The 26,429-nt window shown below is 30.9% G+C and overlaps 1 protein-coding gene across 1 annotated transcript in view; it reads right to left on the bottom strand.

Moving 5' to 3' along the window:
- Window positions 1-26,429, bottom strand: part of Elp4 (elongator acetyltransferase complex subunit 4) — a 245,169-nt gene that overhangs the window by 110,351 nt on the left and 108,389 nt on the right. Inside the window, exons 8-9 of the mRNA XM_048788542.1 lie at window positions 17,080-17,188; window positions 13,947-14,053 (exon numbers count right to left, since the gene is read on the bottom strand). Coding sequence (XP_048644499.1) covers window positions 13,947-14,053; window positions 17,080-17,188 — 216 coding nt within the window. The remainder of the gene's footprint in view (window positions 1-13,946; window positions 14,054-17,079; window positions 17,189-26,429) is intronic.

Below are 26,429 nucleotides of genomic sequence, written 5' to 3'. Positions count from 1 at the left end.
TGTAAATATTTTTGGCTTTACAGGCCATAAATTTTCAATTTAGCAATAGTAGTGTAAAAGTATTCAGAGACAAAACAAATAGGCCTATTTGTATTTCAATACTTCATGATCTAATGCAACAGGGTCATAACTGGTTTTATTCTGCCCTTTCCACACTTAATTTTACATGGACCAATACATAAGAACCCTTTGAATAAATGGGAGTAGATGGGGATGCTATAATGATTGAATGCTAAAGCAAAGTACTTTTGGTACTACGAAGAGTAGATCATGTTTTTAAAATATTTTTATCATTATTCTTTCTGTTTTTTGACTAAGCTAACAAGTCAATAGGTTATGTGAAGGAAATGCAGTTATAAATTATTTTCTACAAAATTTTCTTTTGATTATAACTGTTCCTAATTAAATTTATTTCTGGATTTCTCAGGAGAACATTCTTAAGAAGTCAAACTAAAGAACTAGATTGGAACTTGTCAGCTTTATGTTCACTAAGAGGCCAATGGATGATTCTTTAGTAAGGATAGTCCTAGATTCTCTTATGATGGAAAAGGTATTACTTTGCTGTTAAAATACATTTAAACCAAAATGTCCAAAATGTTACAAATTCCATTTTATACTTCATCCATCTCTCTCTCTCTCTCTCTCTCTCTCTCTCTCTCTCTATATATATATATATATATATATATATATATATAATATTTTTGTTAAAGCCAGGAACACATATAGGCAATGAAATAACTAACTATATTTGCTACTGAATACTAGGAATAGTAACACAGGAAATAATAATAGTCAACAGGGATTAGAAAGTATTGGTACTTCAAATGAGGGAATTATGATTTATGCTCTAGAGGACTTTTAGAAACTTAGTCTAAATTTTAGTTCACGGGGCTGGGGATGTGGCTCAAGCGGGAGCACGCTCGCCTGGCATGCGTGCGGCCCGGGTTCGATCTTCAGCACCACATACAAAACAAAGATGTTGTGTCCGCCGAAAACTAAAAAATAAATATTAAATAAATAAATAAATAAATTTTAGTTCACATCAGGAATCAGATTTGAAACTCTTTATTGACATTTATAAATTTGAAAATTTATTATTAGATCTTTTAAGATGAAGCATTCAAAATAAATCTCAATGTAATAACATGGCAATAATGAAAAAATGATTCAGACCCCATATCACATACTGTTAACTAGAACTTTCTTTCTCATTGATTAATTGCTATTTTAAAAAATATTTTTATTTGTAGATGGACACAATACTTTTACTTTATTTATTTGTTTTTATGTGGTGCTGAGGATTGAACCTAGTGGCCTCACACGTGGGAGGCAAGCACTCCACTGCTGAACTATGACCTTGCTCGTGATTATCTGATATTTTTGAGGAGTACAGTTTTACTTCATATTTCAGCTATAACACTTTATATTATTAGCTGATAATTGCTGAAAGTCATTTTACTTATGAAAAACCTTAAAAGTATATTTGAGCATCTATGGAAAACTATATTAAACTATATTAGCACTATTAGACTATTCCATATATAGTCTGAAGGTTTTTTTTTTTGGTTTTGGGGATTGAACCCGGGGCCAATTAACCATGGAGCTACACCCTCAGCCTCTTTTATTTTTGAGACAGGGTCTCACTTCGTTGCTTAGGGCATTGCTAAGTTGTTGAAGTTGGTCTTGAACTTGGTGATCTTCCTGCCTCAGCCTCCTGAGTTGCTGGGATCACAGGCATGCGTCACCATGCTCAGCTGATGGTAAGACTTTTATGGTCACACTGTCTAGAATGTTTTGACCAGTGTCAAGAAGGCATTCGTTTATTCATTCATTCAATATTTGCTGAGTATATACATGATCAGGCATTGAAGTTGGAAAGGGATGTGATGATGAATAAAACAGGCCTAAGTTCATAGCACTTTTGCCTTTAAAAGAATGATATTTTCCCAAAATGTTACAAATTCCATTTTATACTTCATCCATCTCTCTCTCTCTCTCTCTCTCTCTCTCTCTCTCTATATATATATATATATATATATATATATATATATAATATTTTTGTTAAAGCCAGGAACACATATAGGCAATGAAATAACTAACTATATTTGCTACTGAATACTAGGAATAGTAACACAGGAAATAATAATAGTCAACAGGGATTAGAAAGTATTGGTACTTCAAATGAGGGAATTATGATTTATGCTCTAGAGGACTTTTAGAAACTTAGTCTAAATTTTAGTTCACGGGGCTGGGGATGTGGCTCAAGCGGGAGCACGCTCGCCTGGCATGCGTGCGGCCCGGGTTCGATCTTCAGCACCACATACAAAACAAAGATGTTGTGTCCGCCGAAAACTAAAAAATAAATATTAAATAAATAAATAAATAAATTTTAGTTCACATCAGGAATCAGATTTGAAACTCTTTATTGACATTTATAAATTTGAAAATTTATTATTAGATCTTTTAAGATGAAGCATTCAAAATAAATCTCAATGTAATAACATGGCAATAATGAAAAAATGATTCAGACCCCATATCACATACTGTTAACTAGAACTTTCTTTCTCATTGATTAATTGCTATTTTAAAAAATATTTTTATTTGTAGATGGACACAATACTTTTACTTTATTTATTTGTTTTTATGTGGTGCTGAGGATTGAACCTAGTGGCCTCACACGTGGGAGGCAAGCACTCCACTGCTGAACTATGACCTTGCTCGTGATTATCTGATATTTTTGAGGAGTACAGTTTTACTTCATATTTCAGCTATAACACTTTATATTATTAGCTGATAATTGCTGAAAGTCATTTTACTTATGAAAAACCTTAAAAGTATATTTGAGCATCTATGGAAAACTATATTAAACTATATTAGCACTATTAGACTATTCCATATATAGTCTGAAGGTTTTTTTTTTTGGTTTTGGGGATTGAACCCGGGGCCAATTAACCATGGAGCTACACCCTCAGCCTCTTTTATTTTTGAGACAGGGTCTCACTTCGTTGCTTAGGGCATTGCTAAGTTGTTGAAGTTGGTCTTGAACTTGGTGATCTTCCTGCCTCAGCCTCCTGAGTTGCTGGGATCACAGGCATGCGTCACCATGCTCAGCTGATGGTAAGACTTTTATGGTCACACTGTCTAGAATGTTTTGACCAGTGTCAAGAAGGCATTCGTTTATTCATTCATTCAATATTTGCTGAGTATATACATGATCAGGCATTGAAGTTGGAAAGGGATGTGATGATGAATAAAACAGGCCTAAGTTCATAGCACTTTTGCCTTTAAAAGAATGATATTTTCCCAAAATGTTGGTACTGTATAAAAGAGATTTCAGAAATGCATGCTGTTTTCCCTCTACTTAAGTACAGCAGCAAAAATAAACAAAACAAGTAGAGTAGATATTCAAGAACTAAATGACAAGCAGAGAAGAGCAGTCCTGGATCAGGGTTCATTCTATTTCATAACCAGCTTTAGTACTTCTATAGACCAGCCAGTCCCACAGGTTTTTAAAGGATAATGTTATCATTCATTTGAATCTTAGTTGAAATCCAATGTTAACTTACTTTTATTTAACCTAGAAGATTTTGTTTGGCATTCACTAGAAATTTAATTTTATTGTTATTTTTGATAGTATGCAGTGACCACCAGACCCCCCAAATTAAGGGTGTGTGGTTGTTGTGTGTCTGAATGTCTAAATGCAAAGGGAAGAATCTAAAAGTGCTAGATAAATTTATTTCATTAGTATAATTTTACAATTTGATTTTTTTTTTGATGGTGCTGGGGATTGAACCTTGAGCCCCATACATGCTAGCAAGTGCTTTACTGTTAAGCTATATCTCCAGTTTCTACAATTTGATTTTTTGAAACTAAAAATGACTTCCACATCATAAATATATGTATTATATGCAAAAATCGAAGTATTAATATTATTATAAAAGAAAAATATTTCCATTATTATATTTAGTTTTATTTAAAATTTTAATTTATTGAAAAATCAGGCTACTGAATTCATTTAGTACAGAGCATTACTAATATTTTTACCTGAACCATTTTAACTCGTTAGAGTACTGGAGGGGCTGTGAAAGATAATTAAAATAAACCACTACGTAGTTTGATTTCTTTTTAATACTTTTCTCTGACAAGGTTTGAAAATCAGTACAGAAAAAATGGACTATATAAGTTAGCTATTTTGAAATATGATAGTTTAATGGTAAATAGTTGAACATATACCATTGTGCTGTTTTTTGCTCTACGTGGACATGATCCATATATTTAAACAAATAAACAAATATGTATATACTTACTATATATAAGCAGTTTTCCCTTAAAAGCTGTAATTATATGTTTCAATAATTTTCTATAATTATGTCAAGAATGTGGCACTAATGCATGTGGTTTTGCTTAACATTTTAGTAATTTACTTATAAAAATATTAATAAATTAGTATTGTGTTAGCCTTTTCCTTTGCTTACTGAATAGAAGATAAGTTGACCCATTTATTTATAAGCTTAATAGGGGCAATCCATTTCATGCTATAGCAGTGACCCTTCACAAAGATCTTGTAAATGAGTAGCCTATTACAATATGTACAAGTGACCTTTAAATTGCACCAAGGGGCTTTTTGTTACAAGCTTTTTCAAAGCTACACCATAGCTACAGTATAAGTTAGGAAAATATTTCTTAGGTTATTGAGCAGAAATGGTAGAAATATTAACAATAAAAATGTATATCAAAATGTACAAGTGAAAAGTTTGAGACATTTAAATCCATACTATAATAATACCTTTAAAAATAACTCTTGGTCACGAACTATTTTTTAATCATAGGAGAATTAAATATTTTAAATATTCATAAACAGTTCTTAATCAAAGACTTAAGAAATTTGATCAAATAAAACATTGCTGGGGCTGGGGATATAGCTCAGTTGGTAGAATGGTTGCCTTGCATGCACAAGGCCCTGGGTTTTATCCCCAGCACACACACACATACACACACACACACACACACACACAAAAAAGGCAAACAAACAAAATAAAATAGAACATTGCTTATAGTGACCTTTGGAAACAAAGTTATATCAAAATTAATACCAGCTTTATTTCATAATAAACATTTTTAATTTTAGTAAAAGATACTTCTCCCCTTTACTAAATTATTATATATTTTGAAGTTTTATTCCTTGGACACATTCAGTAAATAATACTATACCTAAAACAAGATATACCCAAATATGTTCAAATATTATTTATATCAAGCAGTGGTATTTAAATAATTTTCCAATAAAGTACTGGATCAGATATTTCAACTGCTTTACTAAGAAATTTATGAATGAGTGCAATATATTTTTGATGATCTTACAAAACACTGAAACCAAATACTCAATTTCATTAAACCTTCGTATTGGTTATCTTATTTCTGGAAAGCTCATGCCAAAATGATTTAATTTGATTCTCTACAACAATTGTGGGTTGATTTGACAGCACCTGACAAAACAGTTCAGTGAACTTCAGTATCTAGATATGAAGGACCTGAACTGGTTACTTTACTAAAAGGCCACCATGGCATGAAGTTGTGAATTTTAATTTCTAATTAAATAAGAGAACTGCTTTACTAGTTTTGGGGCTAAATACATTTCCATTATACCCTACTTTCTCTGTTCCCCAATCTTATCTTTTAAAAACTAAAAATTTAAGTTTAATATCATGTTGCCTTAATGAGGAACACAATTTCTTCATATTACTAAGTTGTTGGAAATGTCTGCAATAGTATTAATCAATAAAAGAGGAAAATACTTTGCAATCATAGGATTTATTGTTTAATTTTTCTTAAAGATAGTACTCAGAGAACTTCCAACAAATAAAATATTTGCAAAGGAAAACAACAGCTTTTGATAAGAATGAATAAAACCTTCATTACAACTATTATGATAAAAGATAAGTAAAAAGTTCGGAATTTGAAAAATTAAACTTAGCAGACCTTTATTAACTTAGAAGTTGCATATATCTTAATTATCTTACAGGATAATTTTTGATGTTTCAGAGATATAAAATAATCTAGAAATATGTAAAATATAACATAAAACATGTTAGCTAATTATGAACAAATTAACATTTGCAAAGGAAGTTGAACACAGAACTTGAGGGAATAATATAATACGTTGTAAGTTAATTTGGCTTACTTTTGAATTATTTCAAAATAGTTGGCTGAAACAAGTGAACCACATTTTTTTATTTTTGTACAGAGTAGCTGGCTTTTGTTGGATTTAAAATCCAATCAAAGGCAATGGCTTTGCATTTTTTTGGCAAAATAAATTTTCCATAATAATCTACCTGAAATAGGTGAAAGGAAAGAACAATATTGCTACCCTAATATAATCATATATATGAGTAGGTTTATATATAAAACAGCATCATGTTATATCAGGAATAAGCTATGATTAACCTAAAATTCATAATTTCATAAGTGCTTGTTATGCCAGAAGGATGAATGCTAACATACATAATATCCCATGTCTATATATATTACATATACATATATATAACGTACACCTATTTCTGAGATTTTTAAAAATCCATTTCTTGCTTGAAAATTCTTTAGGACAGAGGCTTTCTGGCTTATATACTGAAACTATTACAATGGTTAAATATTACATTGATGACATGATGTGCACTGAAGATATACAATGTTTGTACCATTGGGGCATGGTGGACAGTTAAAAGCACAGGCTTCAGAATAAAACAAATTTGGATTTAGGTGTCACTTTTGTTAGTTATTGGTTCTCTGACTTTGGGTAAATTAAGTTGCTTAGTCTCTCTGAACTGTAGGTTTCCTTACTTGTAAAATGTAGATAATAATGGTACCTGGTAAGTTGTGAGATCTATTAAATAATACCTATAAAACAGTTGCATTATTCCTAGGACCCTGTTAAACACTTAATGAAACTTTTTTATTAATTATAATTATCAGAATTCCTGAACACATTTTAACATTCTACTGTAACCCTGCACACTGAGTCAGAAGATCTATATTTAATTCTGGTAACCATAGATGAACAACTTTGGGAAGCTTAAGTAATTCCTCATATTTCTTTACTAAAATATGTATAATAGTTATCTGCAAGGGTTTCTATGAGGATAAAATAATAATTAAATATGGTAATGAATGTGAAAGCATACAATACAATGCCCTGAACAAATGAAATACATGTTTTTAAGAAACTTATTACAAAGTTAATTTAAAAAAAGTAATTTATCAAATATTTATGGAATACCTATTACAAATGTTCAGGATTTAGTTGCAGACAACACAGCTAAATGTCCCTAATTTTTGTGGAGTTAATATTTTACTGATGATGTTGAGGAAATAAATGAAGTGAAACAATTATAGCAATATGTAAATGTTACACCAAGAATTAAAACAGGGTATGTGATTGTAATTTAATACTTCAGATGGGTAAATTGTCTCTAAAGAAGAGAATGAGATAGTTAACCTACAATCAAATACACAAAAGGCCTGGAAAGGATTAAAACAAACATTTGCTGTGCAAAGATGCTTAGGCAATGACTAAACTGGGAATGTTTTGGATAAAAAAGTATCCTTAAAGTTACATATACCACAAAGTTCAAAGATACCTTATTAAGCATTAGTATGCAGGTATGTTGAAGGATATACTAACAGAATATATGTTCTTATCTACTAGGAACTCAACATTACGTTTAGGTGAGGAAATGGGACAGCTCTGATTTGCCATCATTTTGTTTTCTTTTTCTATCTTCCTTAGACACATAAATGACACACTGTGAAAGGAACTGCTTGAGAGTATCATATAAACTGGTAAACTCTGCTTCAGTAGTTCTACAAATGCTTTAAGAAAACCCTTAAACTACTGCCATGTAATTTTCCCAAGCCAAACCACAGAGCATATACATAAACATTCATGACTTCAAAATTTAGGAAAGAGGAGAAATTTTTTTGTCTCTGCATCTTTAGATAATACTGAGTTTATATCATCCTGGTTTCAAAGTTTTGATAACTGCACTGAAGGTACCATAATATCTTTCTGAGAAATACATGAACTAAAGACAATTAACAGGATTAAAAATATTTGATTTCTGCTTTGTGCAATTGTCTTGTTGTTCAAACATATTATGCTTTCCTTAAATTTCCCTAGTAAAATGTACTTATGAATTAATATAATAAATAGTGCAAGGTATAACATTAGATCTTAAGTTCAATTTATAAAATGAAGACTTTTATATAAAGTTGTTTATAGTCAAGATATTTTAATAATATTTCTCAAAGAAATACAATTCATTTCATGTAATTAATTGCAAGTTTAACACATTAGGTGTTGGTGACTATACAGAAGATTTTATAATAGGCAAACATGAATTGAATCTTCCTTGCCAAATGAAGCAATGATGTTATGCCAGCCGAACATCATGTGAAATGAATACAAAAGCAAACAGGCCTTGTGCTGCCCGAGGGAAAGTCAGCAAGATGGCAGTTTCAATCATTCGGAATAATACTAAAGCAGCCTTAGGCTTTTCTCAGAATGGAAACATGTCACTATTACTGCACTATTTCAACAAATCAGAATGCAGAGAGAAGAACACTTATGCAATCACATTCTGGAAGGGCACTTTACTCAACATTTAAGTGGAAAACAATTATAAAGAAATTTCAGAAAAATTGTCAGTGAACATAAATGACTCAGGGAAAAATGTTTTTTTTTTTCTTTCAATAGGCTTAATAGATTTTTAAAAAGCTCACCACTTAGAAACAATTTCCTTTTACAGTCTCCTTAAGGAACTGTTAATGTAAAGATAAACTTAGATGAAATGGTAAGTGAAAAGTTTAGTACTCAGGCTGCCAGTAAGAAATACTCATTATTCACCAATAAAATACTATTACTCTGGAAGGTTTGATCAAAAGGAGTAAGTTTTCACAACATTTATATAGGAAGTTAAAAAATACTTCAAATATTTTGGGAAATTACCTAATCAGTATACTTTTAGCATATGTCTAGTCATGTAGCCATCTTTGGTCAATCATCAAAAAATCAAAGGCAAATTGGCATGACTCAACTCTAACTTTAATACCGCATGATTGTGTCGTGTAAGCTTGTTTTGTGTGAGAGTTGCTGTGGTTTTAGCAGAGAGATTAACAACCGGACCTAAGCTGGCCTCCAAACCTTGCCCTGCTGATGCCTCAAGCTCTTTGAAGTCTGACCATCATACCTGGCAAAACAACAGTGGGAACTAGGATGGTGTCAGATCTAATCAAATTGTTCGCTGCAGCATAGCTAACTATGGGGTTCACTAATTGGCCCAATTGCGGATTATACCTTTTGCTACAGACTCAAGACAATAATTTAGTTAAATGATGTTTTTTTTTTCCTTATCTCTTCTAATTAAGATTCCAAAGTGGGAAGAAATAGGATTAGACAGTCTCAAAACTGTGTTCCCCTTAAGGTGGTATGCACTTTTGATAGGTTCACTATGGAATGTAAAATATATAGGATACTGCTATATGTCTCTCTCAGGAATTAAAGTATGAATGGGCATAGTAATATAATAAATATTAAAATGTGAACAGATAGGAAATTACACTTGATTGTTGAAGAATGTTCATTTATGTTTCACAAAAATGTATAGATGCCTATTATGTTGAACTTTGATTTTTTACATTTATTTTTGGCTAACTGGAATAAAAACTAACTTAAAAAGAAACCAATATTTCTGATGGGCATCATTATCAGACAAAGTATATTAGACTATATGGCCCATGATGGTCCTACTTATAATAAGGCTTCTAAGTCTGACATTTAGTTTTCCATTATTATACTTAGTGACATAACTGTGAATTGACAAGCAAATTAACTCTTCCTCTCCCCATCTCTAGATATACTAAACATATATTCACCCTCTTACTTCTCATTTAAAAATTGGAAAGACTATTGAAAATAAATGTAGAGAAGAAAGTAAACCTAAGACTAAAGTATTAAGCAACAACTCAATTTGCTAAGCATTTTCATAGTGTTTAGTAGTTTACAAGAATTTATACTTTTCCAAAATGTAAAAATTTCAAATAATTCTGTAGTCATATCAAGTTATGTGATAGCATCAAAGAAAAACTAATTCATACCAGTGTCACCCATGATTCTGGTCTTAATACTTAAGAAAAAAATTCCTGGTGATTGGAATGGTACTGAGATCTGTATTCTGAATTAAGTACAAAGTATCATAAGGCCACCCTGAAAAAACTTGGTACACTTTGACATTTTCTGCTCTCAATATTCATCTAGTCTACAAGATCCACATAGGCATTATTTATGATACTTACTACTTCTGGGACAATTCAAGACTGAATATTGTTAATCCATATACTGTAAGTTTTTAGTAAATGATATATACCTTGTACTTTTTGGCATATCCCAGTGATCGTACTCTGACTTGAACTTAAAAACACTGATTCTTATAGCTGAAAAACTTTCCCGTAAGTAGAAACCCTCTTTGTAATAAACTTATAGATGTTGCAACTAATAATACATTATCATTCACATTAGAAAATTATATTTATAGAATGTAGAAGCTCAAAACACATCAAAATAACAAAATAATATTAAATGCAAGTGAAAATTCTGCTTTTATATAATCAAATAGCAGCCATATTTCAAATTCTACCAAATCTTACTTGTTTATGTATTATAACTATATCATAATTATAATGTAAGAAAAAAATTAGCTTATGATAATCACATTAAAGAAGCAAAATAATCACAGAAACTAAAATAATGCAAGTTTAAGCCATTAATTTCACCTCAGAAATGAAACTATATATCAAGTAGTAACTGTGAAGGCAGTATGCATGGGTCACTTAACCAGTGGCGCTTATATAATATTTACAGCTGCATTATTTGGTTAAAATCCCTATTTATAATTTCTCTACAGTGTGTATATTTCAACAAAGATTGTACACCTGCTTGTAAATGATCCTATTCTTAGTTCTTTGGTGAATACTTACCTAGAATACATACTAGGATTTTAGTGTTATTAGTATAGATATGATTATGCTATGGTTTTTATAGATGGTGCTAATTTACACAGTTTTATAGTTATAGGTGTCAATAATAATTTATTGTGGTTAGATAAATGTTTCCACTTTTCTGGATAAAACCAATACATACTCCAAGAAGGAAAAAATATTCTTTTGACTTCTCCAAATCACTCAAATAAATTAGAGACTATTAAAGTTGTTTTATCTGCTAAAAGACCTAGTAGTTGTTAGTAAAAAATATTAATCAGTTTTCATACATAAAAAGGGCAATGACTAAATAAAAAAGTACCCTAAAAATATGGATAAGGGTGTTGGCCTGTTTCTTTTGTTCTGTATCTCAAACTATGTTCCTTTTTGAGACCATGTAAAGAAGAATTAATTTCAATATGTAACAAATCTGCCAACATGAAATCAGAAAAGCTATTTTTACTTTACCTGCCAAAGCACCACCTTTTGCTTCTGAAAGAAGACTCAGATATAATGTCTGGTATATTATAGTCTCAGATTTTACAAACTAGTATGAAATTATGTTTTTAAAGCATCAGGCTATTGAAAAAAATGGATTTGTTGTATATACTAAAACATTGGCACACGACTGATGATTTTTCTCCTAATAAAGGAATCCTTGAACTAATTACTTCCAGGTAATGTCTACTTTTGTTTCTAGTTTCTATAATATATCCCTAAAGACTTGCTATCTGTTTGGGTATGCATTTTATAATGCATAATGCTATACTGAAAGCACTTAATTTTAGATAAACTACATGCTTTTATTCTGTTTGAATTACACCTACATGTACTTAAGTTTGTTAGATTCTTTATATTTTTCTAATAACCAAATTTAATATTATAGCATAAGTAAATAAGTTATTTAGAATGGGTTTCACCTATATTTCTATTAAGAAAACCCAAAATTCTTTTCTGATTAGGTTATAAGCCAAAAGGCAAAGGATCTGATCAATTGTTTTGAATATTCACTTCTTAAAAAACAATGTTTTATAATATTGCTTCCAAAGCACAGGGTGACCAATTATAATGGCTCTCTGAATTTAGTAAAGTGAGAAGAAGAAAAAAGAAAATAGGAATGTAAACTTGTGTGGTTAATAAAAGATCTCTCAACAGCTCTAATGGTAAAGTGCAGTCTCTACTAGAACCTAGTTATTCAAAGAAGAGGTTCCACTTGACATTATGTAAGTCCATCATTTCTCTTCCTTCCCAACTCTCCAAAAAAAAAAAAAAGAAAGAAAGAGGAAGAGAGATTATAAATATGATTCATATATTGTACTACTTTAATCTTTGAGCACAATAATTGTTTTCATTGGGGAATCACCTTGCTTAATTTTGATAATAATAGAAATGATACCTAGATTTGGTTGACAGAATTTTGATTTTGGGGAAAAGGGTGCAATTTACATCTTTCATTTAAAATATAAACTCCACTTAAAATAAAATGATAAGCCTGCTTTCCTTGGAACAATAAGCTATAAATTTATACCTCTAAAGTTTTAAGCAATATAATGGTAAATTACTCAGTATTCTACTAGAAAAGCTGAAACAATGTTTGAACAATTACAGTGTTGGGTTCCATTTCAATGGTTTCTTTTGAGAACTAAAGCAAATTAGCTCAAGAATCACTATTTCTACACTCTCACTCTTTTGGCTTTAAGTGGCTTTTGAAGGGAGTGTCCCCAGATGAGAAACTTCTAACACTCCTGCAGAGATGACCTGCTTGAAGAACTGGCTGCCTGATTAACTATTAACTGCTCTCAATAGGATTAGATAATTAAGGACATTGATGACCATTAATTAGGGGGAGGGCACATTAATTTGTCACTGGATAGGGCCTTTACAATGATTTATAGGTTAGTGCTACTTGCAAATGGAAAGGGAAAAAGAAAAAGAGAGAGAACCATTAAGTTACCTTATCAAGTGGCCAGCTTAAAGAGGGCAGAGGGTCAAAAAAGGGCCAAAGTGGTCACTTAAGGGTGAAGTCCCAAACACCAAAGCAGTGCCAAGCCACATTGACCATCATTTGGTGATGAAGTTAAAAATATGCTAATTTATTGGTGGCAATTCTCTCTTTTTATGGTTTCAAGCAGTTAAGACAAGTGGCCTGCTTAAGAGCTTTTCATTTGAAAAGAGATTAAACAAAATGGTTTGTCAAGGCTGCTAGGCTGTTTTATGTCTTTGTTAAAAAAAAAAAAAATTGCACTATACTGATAACTATCACATCACCCAAAAGCCATCTCTCTCTGAACATTTACTTCGTTAATAAAAACATCAACTTTAATTGCTTAATAGTTCTATGTTCATTTGCTCTTTAGCAAGATTAAGTTGAAATAAATCTTTTGTGCTACTGCTTTCTGTCATCATTGCTTGCATAAAGGTCACAAAAAAAGTTTTTAAGTGTTGTAGAAAATTTGCTTAAAGCCAGTAGTGTAAATTATACTTTGTTTAATTCAGCATGTAAAGTGAAAGGTAATTTCACTAACAGTAAAGAAAAATGCTTTTAGAATATAGGTAAGAATTCTCTTTCTTATCCATACACAATGTGAGTAGTATTCACATTCCACACACAGTAGCACAGCTCATTAACATTTAATTAAATATGCCTTTGAAAGCCTTGGAAATATACATATCATATTTATCACGTAAGTTTGGAGCTTACTTTTAACAGACATGTAAAACAAAATCACTTTTGCTATACTCTAATGATACATCATTAAAATAAAAGGATAGTAAACTATTTTGTTACATAAAAATAACTTAATATTTAACATGAAACATATCTTAGAAATTTTATTAAAGTGTAAAAATAATTTTAAAAAAGGAGGAGGATATAATTTACCTCAAGACTGTGAACTAAAATATAAAATTTCTCTTACCTCAATGGTGAATAGCTTCCTTTTTAATTTAAAAGCTAAGTCTTTGACATCTGATTCATCACAAATCAAGTTATTAAGCCGAGGAATTTGCCGAATATGAATCAAACCTTATAGAAAAGAAATTAAAAGAAAAAAAATTTAAAAACTGTCACCAAATGCATAAATTAAAGAGTCTTACAGCAGAATCCTGTAAATTTACACACAAGCATCCTCCCCTTTTAAAACTGGAGCTTACTACCAGGAGCAATGAAGCAAATGGTGTGATTATACTCAAGTAATCAAGCAGAATAAGATAAACAGAAATCCTTGTGCGAGGAAAACTAATTGCACTTTGGTACAGAAGTACAGATGTAAAGAGGGATCTTAATACTTGTCAAAACTACAGCCGGTTTGTGTGTGATTTTCTCTTGTATTTACAGTAAGCAAATATGGCTATCACCTTGCATGCTGCCCACGGCACCACTGAGTGATCTTTATTTTATTAAATGCACCAGTAAGCAGCCAGCAAAACAAGGCTTATGGGTTACTGATAACCAGTGAAGCACTAATAAAAAGTATTTCGTTTTGTACCTCATTAATGACTTGAACAAACCATTGAAGAAAACTACATTTCAGAACATACTCTAGGATCAAACATTAACCCCTATACCATCCCAAGACACTCATTTCTGTGGCATGTTAGACCTTTATGTGACTGTTATAAGCTTTGAAACAGTGCTAGGTAAACCTTGAGCTTTGGGTTCTTGTCAGTAGAAATACTTGCTAATTTTTTCTGACAAGGGTATTGGATGGCTTTTGTGCAGCCTAATGTAGTTTCTGACTAAACTAGGGGTCATTTCCCACAGATGAAGACATGGAAGATTCTTCAGTGCATCTTTCTGCCTGACTCAGTTCATATTTAAAAATCACCATCCCAAGGACAGTGATGCCTGAATTTGGGGGTGGCAGTGAGGCAAATTCCAGATTTAAACAAATAGATAAATATTATTTATTGAACCACTTCTCCAGTACAAGGTTTTATGTGTGTATTTGAATGAATTGTAATGTATTAGTTTTAGCTAGAAAGGGTAAACCTCCAGATGCTTAACCTCATAAACAACCCCTTCAGTAGTAACTGACTAAAATATCTTACTGAATTTTCCAAACTTAAAAACAATTTAAAAGATGTTATTAAGAAAATAGCCTTTAGCTACAAGTTAAAAATATACATAGCAATTTAGTAAAATACACTTATTAGAAATAAGCACACCATACTTTTATTTGCACATTTCTTATTTTAATTTACATGTGCTTGTTTAGTTATTAAAACAGGAAAACTTACAGAATGAATTATTTTATCATCAGATCTTTCTTATTAACAGAAATTTTATTAGTCATCAGAAATACTCATTTAGATACTTTGTGGGGAATAATGTATCAATTCAGAGATTTCAGTACAAAAAATACAACCTTTCAATGAAATGTTTCAATCAAACTAATATTTTTTATTATAAAATACAATTTCAATAAATTCATAAGCTAATAATACTCATAAATCATAACAAATTAAAACTAGTCAAATCTTAATAGATCTCTTCCTATAATAGTGAAAATTATATATTAAATGCATCATAAATAAGTTTAATCTGGGCATATGCCATATGCATATAAATAAACAAGAGGCAAATTATCTTACAGTAGCTTTTGTTCATACATTACATTTTCCAGCTTTAAAAAATACCTGATTAGGGCTGGGATTGTGACTCAGTGGCAGAGTGCTTGCCTCACATGCAGGAGACACTGGGTTCAATCCTCAGCACCACAAAAAAATAAATAAATAAAACAAAGGTATTGTGTCCATCTATAACTAAATTTTTTTTTTTAAAAAATGCCTGATTATTAGTTTATGCTTTTTATTACATTTTAAAAGGGTGTATGCTGAGTCCTTAAAGCACTAGTCAATTATATAAACTATCTTATAATTTTTAATACATTTTTGGAGACTCTAGCATGTTGGTTTCAACAAAAAACTGCCACTATCTGACTAAATCAAAATTGTAGATTTTAAATAAACTAGTGAGTCTATACAGTAGAGGTTTCTATGGAAACACAGTAGTTCCACAATAATAATAGCAATACTTTATATATATTTAGAGTATATAAATAAGTAAAAATCTGTTATTCACTACATTTTATATTGATTTGAGACCCAAGACATACATAACTACTAAACTTTAATATTCAATGGTTCTGTATAAAAATCTTTATAAAAAATTCCTCAACTAACCAAATGACTAAAATATAGGGGCTGGGGTGTAGCTCAGTGGAAGAGAGAACACTTAGCATGCACAAAGCCCTGGGTTTAATCCCTAGCTCCAAAAACAAAAAATAAAACAAAAGTTTTAAAAATAGTTTGATGAATTCACCTGTTCTTATACCAAAGTGGTAATACAACCGGGCGTGGTGGTGCACACCTGTAATCCCAGTGCCTCGGGAGGCTGAGGCAGGAGGATTGCAAGTTCAAATCCAGCCTTAGCAATTTAGCAAGGTCTTAAGTAACTCAGTGAGACAATGAAATACAAAATAGGGCTGGGGATGTGACTCAGTGTTTGAGTGTCCCAGAGTTCAATTCCCAGTACCACTCCCCACCAAAAAAACCCGAAGTGGTAATACAGTATTATCTTCTTACATACCGCTAAACTGCTAAACTGAGTTGTTACAGTTATTTGAATGCCTGGGACCAGAAGTGTTTCAGATTTTGGAGCATTTCAGATTTTGGACTTTTGGCTCAGGGATACTTCAGCTGTTAATTAGAATTAACATATTTATTTGGAACATGGCTAATTAGTATGAATGATATCATGGCAACTTTAATGATATCATGGCCACTGAAACAATGAAATGTTTATCTAAGAGATGCTTTAGACCTTGGGTTTGACTCCTTTCAAATAGTTTTCATAGTCTCTAGTCTTACTGTGGTTTGATGACAAGTTGCCATGGAAGATTTGCCAATAACAGAAAATATTTAGTAGCTATATTATAAAAGAAAATTCATGCTACTTTATAGTAGATATTCTGACTGAACAGGAGAATTCTTCCAGGTACTCTAGAAGCTCCCAGGACATGCTCTTCTCATTAAAAAGGTGCTGCTTACCATGATAATCTTTATATAATGGGTTGGTTTCTCTCTCAGAACCAATAAAAGATTCCAGACCAACCACTGTATCTGACAAGTTTGTAACACGGGAAATAATTGCTTTATTCTGTAAAACAAAGAAATGAAACATTCATTTTATGCTTAAACATGTAAAACTTACACAGTGCCACAATGCCAACTCAATGATAAACTGTTGTGGAGACAGAATGTCAACATAGAGAAATAAATTAAAAATTAAAACTACTTTAGGCTAAAAATTGGACCAAAATATGCTCTTAATCGAAAACTCTGATCCAGATAGGTATGCTATTCTAATTTGAAGAACTGAGAGTAAAACATAAATTGATAGAAAACATAAATTACAAATTGTTTATTTGTTTTAAGGGCAGGGGTACTTTTATTCTCATATACTGTTATTTTTCAAATTATTTCACCCAGTGTCCTTTGGAAAATCTGGCAGACAATAGGATTCAGAAACAGTAGATAGCACAGTATAAAGTATTAAGGCAAGAGTCCCCTGTCGGCTGTCAGCTGGGATTAGGTCTCAGTCCTATATAACAGCTGAGGTTCTCTGTGACATATTAGAAATATGGAAGGGTCCAGCTAAGAGGCTGCAACATGGCTAGCTCTGGAGTCTTCTGTTTTCTCTTTCCAGATGCTGTCATTTGGCTCTGGGATAACAATAAAGGCAAAGAAAAGATGGTAGGTGACTAGCATTTAGACCTATAGCCTACTCATTCTTTCCCAATATGACTGCAGATGAAATACTGCTAAACTACACATCTTGAGAAATCTTGCATTTTACAAGATTAAAATAATACATTAATATGTTTCTAAATATAGTACGGATCAGTCAGTAAGCAGTAAACATTCCTAAAATAACCAGAAATTCATGGCTATACAAATAAAGTCATCAAATACCCAGTAGGATTTTAAAAAAACATTATTTTGTTTAATGGAAATCCAGTATTCCTTCTAGCTCCGTTGGTGTAATAGTTCAGAAAATTGTTATTATGTGCTATATCACCTTAGAAAAATATTTAGTATAAAATCTATATCAAAACATTGCTGTATGTGAAATTCTGTAATTTTGAAATTCCTATTTTATAAATTGGTAATGTCAACCAGTTAGAAATGAGCTTTCAAGAAAAGAATGGGAAATGTAAAACAATCAAGAAAATTTATCAGTTTCATGCTATATCCTCTTTTGGAGAAAAGGTCAAATATAATAAAAGATTTTTATTTTCTGAAAACACAAATGACTACTGAGTTTACTGGTATTACTGGTTCTTAACTCCCTTTAAAAGGATTGTATAAGAATGCAAAATAAAAGGAGGAAGGTCAATGCTACCTGACTTAGTATGAAATGCAGAGTAGTCTGTGTCACCAAACATTTTGTTTGAAAGATGACAAACTACACACCTAGAGCAGTATTTGAAACTCCTCGTTAGGAAGAAACGGGTGTTACATGAAGAATGTTTTGGACCTTGAACCGGTGTTCTTAAAAAGGACCATTAAAAATAATTTTTCTTAATCATCTTTAATACTTTCAATCATGTGGGCACACGAAGTAGAAAAACAAACATGACTTGGAAATGCTATTTTTTTCTAAGGCAATTTTTCATTCAATGGTGAGAAAATAATCCAGATTGATTCCTTACTTTCAGTTCTGTGCCACAGGGGATGGTCCTACTCCAGGAATAACAGGGGCTTCAGAGGCCATAAACATGTTCCTCTCAATATTTCTTTAGCCAAAGACCATTATATCAAACTCATCCAGGTTGGGTTTCAGCCAGTTATTCTTCACCCAAACAAAAATGTCTGCCAGACATTCCAACAGCTGGGAGACAGTTCACAATGAGTCAACTTGAAAATGATTCATTGTGCTGAGTACTGAACAATGTTGGGGTGGGGGTGGGGTGTGGCTGGGTTGGTAGTAAAGGGTGAGAACAAGTGGGAGATGAAGAAAAACCATGTGGTTTCCCCATCAAGAAGAATCTTGGATAATAACCAGCAGGATCTTATCATTTTATTTTTAGTATAAATTCAACTGTGAAGAGTACTCCTGTTATGGACCCTCAGATGATCAAGCACTTATAAAGGCTACTGACAATATTTCTTAATCAAAAAGGTCAGATTTACTTTTATCTATAAAGAAAAGACTAAACCTTTGTGTCTAAATATCTGAATCTAAAATAGTAAAAAACAATTTTTTTTAGAACTATGCTAGATTTCAGTGATATCAACTAGGGCCTTCTCAACTATATGAATAATAGAAATTATAAATATAAAGTATAATGGGATTGATATCCATCCTAGTAGTATATAAGCAAGGTACTGTGTATTTAAATGGCTAACCTGACATTTGTTTCTTTCTTTCATTTATGCCTAAAATTAAACTATTAACAACTTGTAATATTTATCTGCTTTGTAAGTCTTTTTAATAGAGTCTATGGGTGATAAAATATCAACTATACACTTTGAAGAAGAAAACAAATGAATTCCAGATATGAAAGGCATGTACAAACTAGAGTTCAAAATGTCTCAGAAACTCATTCATGTTTTATTTATTATATTTCAGATTCATATCATAGTTATTTACTACAAACTAAATTCTATTTTAAAAGCTTTCATGTAGTTTTAGAACAAGATAAACTTTTAATCATGCTATTATCATAAAATAATTTACCCTTAACAGTAACTTTATTGCTTTCTGCATAGTTATTTTGCAATACAGTTTATACAATGTGGCCAGACAGATTAATTGTGAAAATTGTGCAGGAATCTGAAACACATTTATAGAATAAAAAGCAAAGGAAATTAAAAATTAAATAAATGTAACTATGACATTTAAGTTTATTTAAGTTTACTGACTCAGATAATCTTAATTTTTATGATAAATTCACTCAAACTTCTAGTTATTCATAGGAACCCAAAAGATATCTGGGTATGTACATGTACATTTTTTAAGTTAAAAAATATATTACAGATAACTTCTGTATGTCCAAGATTCATAAGGAATATGGTCTATTAATATAATCCTACCTTAAAACCATTCTTGTCAAAAGGTCTCAAATCATAATATAAACACTAAATGGGCCTCTAAATAAATAAAGAAAGGTAAATTTACGTAAATGAATCTAAAATTAACAACTTAAGAAAATCCTTAAAATCATAATAATTATAATTCAGTTTAGCAGGAATACATTGTGGATAACATTTTGTCAAAATATAACCAGTAGTGTTAAGAAAGCTTTAGCATAATGATTGGAGCAGAGGCCTTGGAAACTGGAACTTCTATCTTTTCACCCTAACAGCTTCTAAGTGTTTTTATGTTATTAGTAAAGATGCAAAACCTCTCTGGTCTTAAGTATATAGTTGGAAATGAAGAAGTAAAGGCATTTGTTCAAACATAAATCTGAACATAATTTTTCAATAACTTTGAAGTTTATAGTTTCTAATAAAGAACATTTGAGTAAGGACATTCAGAATTCACTACTATGAACAAAATAATGGTTATAGTACATGTGTGGCAAAATGACATCACCCAAGTATATACAATGATATTGCCACCCTTCCTCCTTGCCCATCTGGATATGGGATGACTCAAAAATCCTTCTTATACTAGACGAATATCCCTTTGCTCCTGGTGAAAGTTGTCAGCTCTGGATAGTAGCCAAGACATGACTAGGAGGGAAGCCAGAAGAGAAGAGAGCCAGTGTCCAGGAGTTTTAAGAGTTTGTTGGCAATCTCAAAGAGCATTGTAATAAGTTACATAAAAGGCCCTTAAACTTTTCTCTTGCAGTGTAATTCCTTAATTAATTAAATTTAAAATATGTCCAATGTTGTTGTAAATAACAGCAAATCAGATAGTCCGGTCTTTTACCATTTTTTTTAAAATTACGATTTCATTTTCAAAAATAACATTGAGATTTTGTTTTGATTATTTCCTGTTTGCTATTATGGAATGTTAACAGTTTTATTTAGGTTACCCTAAATCCATTAAATGTATTTTAAGTTAAGGAAGATTGATTTAATGTTTCCTTTCAATTCAAAGTTTGTAAAACTAAACTAAAAATATTGTTAAGAGATAAAAATTCCACTACTATCATATAAAACTCACACCATTTTCTAAAAAAGTTGTTAGCATTATCAAGGAACAATGAGAATATTTCAACCCTGAATATTTCTTTATTTTCTTGGACTTAATAATCTTAACAATATAAAAGATATAATTTGTACCAATACAAATTACATTTCTGGGAAATATTTTTAAAAGAATATTAAAAAGCAATTAACCAATAATTGAATTATTAAGGGGCTTAAGAGGAATAAATCAATCAACAAAGCATTTATGCTCTGCCTCAAATGAGAATAGATTCTTAGGTTTCCTAATTTATACTATTTAAGAAAGAGAACAAACACAATGTGAAAGAAGAGCTTCCATTTGAGTATGGCACAAACATCAGATGTGGATGAAAGTACTATTAAGTTATAGTTAGACAGTTAAAGAAACATTTAAGTTACTTTATGTTTGACCTCAGTACATGATATGAGGTGTACGTGTTGGAGATCCTCACAAGCAAGTATGGTACACTGAAGAGCTCACTTTATGACATTTCCTTGTCATGAAATCCAAAAAATAAACTTGGATCAAAAGACAAATCTAAAGTACTTAATGAGGTATTTGCTTTTCCATGCTTATTAAGTTCTCTATTCTATTGAAACCAAGAATAAAATAATAAAATCATACTGTGTTAACTTTTCAAAAACTTGCATCATCTTTCCCAGAGTTGTTGCCTTACTTCTGTGAATTAGATCTGTATTTTACTGGGTAAATAATTCTGTTCATGATTAATTTGAGCTTAATAAAGAATAAAATTTTATCAGATAAGATTATACTAATACATATTTGTAATAAAAATTAATGAGAGTATTAGATTAAAACTTTCCAGATTTAATACTGAAATTTATTCAAACTCAGCTAATTTTAGATTATGGATAAACTTTTGTAAATTAAATATTCTAAATCCAACTCTCTGGTGGTAATCTCACATAATGATATTCATTCAGGGAAATCATAAAACAAACACTTTGGGTTTTTTCCTGCTAAAGCTTAAAACATATCCCATGAGGAGCTAAGGGCAAATATACTTAACTTCAAAGGTTAAGTTGCTGAATATGTTGTAATTTATTAGGCATAAGCAATGGAGCCACATCTTTTTGTGTTTTCTTTATATTTAAATACTTGGTAATTTAAATTTTGGTCTGAAAATATTGGTTCTTAACAACTGGGTTTTTTTTTTTAAAGAATACATGCCTTTATTTTTAGAAACATTAATATTGCATATTTCACAGAGTATCTATTTATATCAATTTGATTCTTTTTCAATAAATTATTCTATAAAACATTTTAAAACTTTACATATTCTGAAAACAGAAATGGGATGAGCAAAATAATATGATGAATAAGCTGAATAAAATAATGGCATAATATTCAAAATTTATTTTAGGTATTTTTACAAATTTACATAAGTTAGTTCACATTATAGAAACCATTCACAGAGAAATTTGCTTGTATTTTATCCTTAAAATATTTTATGAGTAATCTCTAAATCAGAAATTTTTATCTTAATACTTTATACTTAAAATTCATAAGATGAAATTCAGATGTCCAAAGCTCACACCCTGACTGGGAAAAAAGTGCTAATATCCAAATATCAAACAGGGCATCCAGCTGATGTTTCTGATATGGTGGCAGGTTAAAGATACTAAAGTTTAAAATCAGCTTAGAATAATCCCATATTGAGTATAAAATGATAGCCTGTCATCAGGAACAGGCAGACAGAGCCAGGTCCAGATGGGAGACTGGCTGGGAAAAAGGCTGAGGCAGGTGGGAAAATGATGGGAACCTGACAGAAGACAGGACTACTCCCTCTACTGGCAATGTCCTCACCTGCTTGAATTTTTAACTAATGACTAGCTTTTCTTTAATTATTTAAGATATAACCAATAAATTATGTAAGGTGTCCCTCTTTCACTCTGCCGTTCTACACTTGCACATTTTCAAACTCATGGTATCATATTTTCATCACACTAATTTGTCAGATATATAAGGATCCAATGTTTCACCAGGAGGTCCAATTATTTATCTTGTAATTTAATTACATCATAAGCATAAGCAAATGTAGCATTGCTTTTATAATATAAAGCCTTTTAAAATTAAGCATACATTTGAATTATTCTTTGTTTTTATACACACATATATATATATACATATGCATGTACACATACATGTATATACTTTCTTGAAGAAAAAAATTCTTGGGTTATAGACTTCCTAATCTCTTTCTCAGGCTCCACATAATGCCCCATAATGAAATAATATAGAAATGAACCATATAAATCAACTATACAGGGAACAAGGAAACAGCATGTCACAGCAAAACAGCATAGATGTACAGCGCCAAACCTATCTGATAATCTAATGATCTGAGTTTACAGATATTATGTACTAATATGTAAGGAATTAAGAACTAATGTTTACACAAAAAATCTGTTAAATTTTACAGAAAAATTATTCGATATTTGATTTTCAATGTAAGTTAATAGCTGCAGCAAAAACATTTAGTAAAAATCTGTTCTAAGATTTTGGCCTACAACCAGAAGCTCCCAGAACAGGAGGGATCAGCTTTTTCACCCACTGTTCTCATCTGAATCCTGGCTTAAAAGCTATTCCAGCTCCCAGCTTTCCAGAAGGCTCCATCCCAGGAATCCTTGCCTGCCATTTGGTTTGCTGATTTTAATCTCTCAGGACTTTCTTACAGTGGCTCTACTATGCTGAACTGGCACTTGCTTCTAGAAGTGAGTTATTATTAAACCTGTAGGTCAATTGTGGCACTAACAACTCTTTGGAAGCTTTCAGCCACAGTGTACAATTTGCTAGTCTAATTAAATATTAATTCTAAGTGTTACATTTTGTGGCTAAGAGCTTTTATTTTCCATCATCAGCCTGGAAAAGAAAGAGGTTACAAGGCTAATTTAATCTCTCCCCTTGTCCTCTCAACATTAAAGATTAACTACATAGGGTGCGAAAACATTATTAAAGAAGGTAGTACTCTTTATATAGTAATAATAATGTAATTAATAGCAAAGGGCTAAACATAACATTAGGACATAATATTTGACCCGATACTTAAACAGCTTCAAATTATAATTAGTTACAAGTACATTTTGTTTCAACATTAAGAAAAATATCCTTTTTCAAAGATAGCAAGCTTTCTTTAAGAGAAGGTATGAATCCAAGCATGTAAATACAAATAATTCTAAACTTGCATTTTCTCACAAATATTTTTCAGGTAGTTGTTAAGACCAAAGATAAAAGCCTTAGTAATTTTATTTGTAAAATAAATGCAAAATTAAGTAAAGTTTTTTTCCCTGTATACAAAAAGTGATGCAGAACACAGCTTATTATAAAAAAATGATGTAAAAATAATTTCTCCATTTTTCTTCTATCATGTTCACATTGGAATGGAATATGTAGGTCCCTCCCTACTTCTGCTCTCAGAACAATTGTGTCCATGCCTGGACACTGGGCATTATAAAGACCATGAAGTCCAGCAGCCAAAGATTCCATATGCCCAAACAGATGACTCAATCTCTGTGAGGAGACACTCCCTATTTATATTATTGATACATTTGAAAAGTTTGGCCCTAAAAAACCATGTAGATAATAACCACTAGCATAATAGGAACTACATATGAATCACAATATGAACTAAAACATAAGAAAGTTATTTTAGGGAAAACCATTTAAAAAACAAAATTATTATTGTTTAATAATAAGATTTCTGAATATGCTTTGGTTAGATTAAGTGCAATAAAAAGTTTCTAAAAGGTATGTTTCCTTTTAAAGATGAACACGAATCTTACTGGAAATTTAATATATATTCTGATTTTATTTAATATGCATATTTACACTAAGACAAAATGATACATATGCTGCTATTGTAGTATTGTATTCTGTGTAGACAGATAATTACAAAGTTTATTTTTGTAAAAAGTTTCAATAACTCTTGACCAAGAAAGTAAATTAAGTATATAGTATATGTATAATGCATACAAGCCACAATTTGATATTAAAAATTAACCAGATGCCAGTATGTGCAGTCTGATACAGAAGAAAAGAATCTAGAGCTATAAGAATTTATAAATTCCAAGCTTATAATAGAAGGATTGAAACACAGTTCTACTATTTTCTATTTTAAAGAAAAAACAGATTGTTTAAAACTTATTAGACTATATAAAGATCCTGAAATTTAAAATGTGTTATAAAATTAAAGTTAGCTTAACGTGATTCAATTTTAAAAAATTATTTCTTTGCATATTTTAAATATGTCAATTTCCTACAATCAAATTCATGGTAGTTAAGAAGATCCAGAAACACTAAAGGCATATTCTTAGCTGAGAATATCTTGATCAGGGAAGAAATTAATGAAAAAAATCATACCTAGAATATCTGGCTTTATCCTTTAGTAACTAACAGCTTTGATTAACTGATTAAATCTATAATTTTCATTCTTAAATAATCTCCTTTATAAAGTATATTACAAATATAAAAATGTATTAAGATATGTCAGGAAGTGAGGTTATGCATTCCTATAATGATGCTCTCCATTAACAATTATATAAAAATTACTTTCCAAAATTTTATAGTTTTTCATAGTATCTGTTGTTTACTCACCAAATAATTGTTTTTAGTTCTTGCACATTGGGAAAAAAAACACAAGACTTTTGGAGTTCACATTTTATCATTCCATATTAGTGGTTACTTCTAAAGCCATCTACTGCTTGACTTTGAATTTAGCTGATAAAACCCTCAGAATGAACACAAAAGTTTATGGGTGTGAAAAGATCTGTTCTGAATTTCTTTACATGAGATCATACTGTATCATTTACTCCAGTGGATTCAAAGATCTAATATTTTAATATTATAGCAGATTATCTGGAAAAGCTATCAATTAAAATAACAATTTAACTTTATTCAAGTTTCAAGAGATATATAACAAGACCCTTTCTTCTTGTTTTTTGTCTGAAAATAAATTCTCTTTGGTATAAACTAACTAATGCTGTAATGGTTTCCTTAAATCAACCAGTGGAGGAAAAAAATCTACAGATCAATTTATTGTACAACAGTGGCTATATGAGAAAAATCTGAACAAGGCTATTAATTGAGAGAGTTCCAATGATGCCAAGATAGGCTGTAGTCTTGTTTCAAATCTGAAATTGGTTCTAAATAAAAGAAAATTTAGTTTACCAACTAATATTCTCTAAGAAAATATGTTAAA

Source organism: Marmota marmota, unplaced genomic scaffold, assembly GCF_001458135.2.
Source record: "Marmota marmota marmota unplaced genomic scaffold, marMar, whole genome shotgun sequence".
NCBI lineage: Eukaryota > Metazoa > Chordata > Mammalia > Rodentia > Sciuridae > Marmota > Marmota marmota.
Note: the sequence above shows the minus strand (reverse complement) of the source record. Positions and strands in the feature narration are given on the sequence as shown.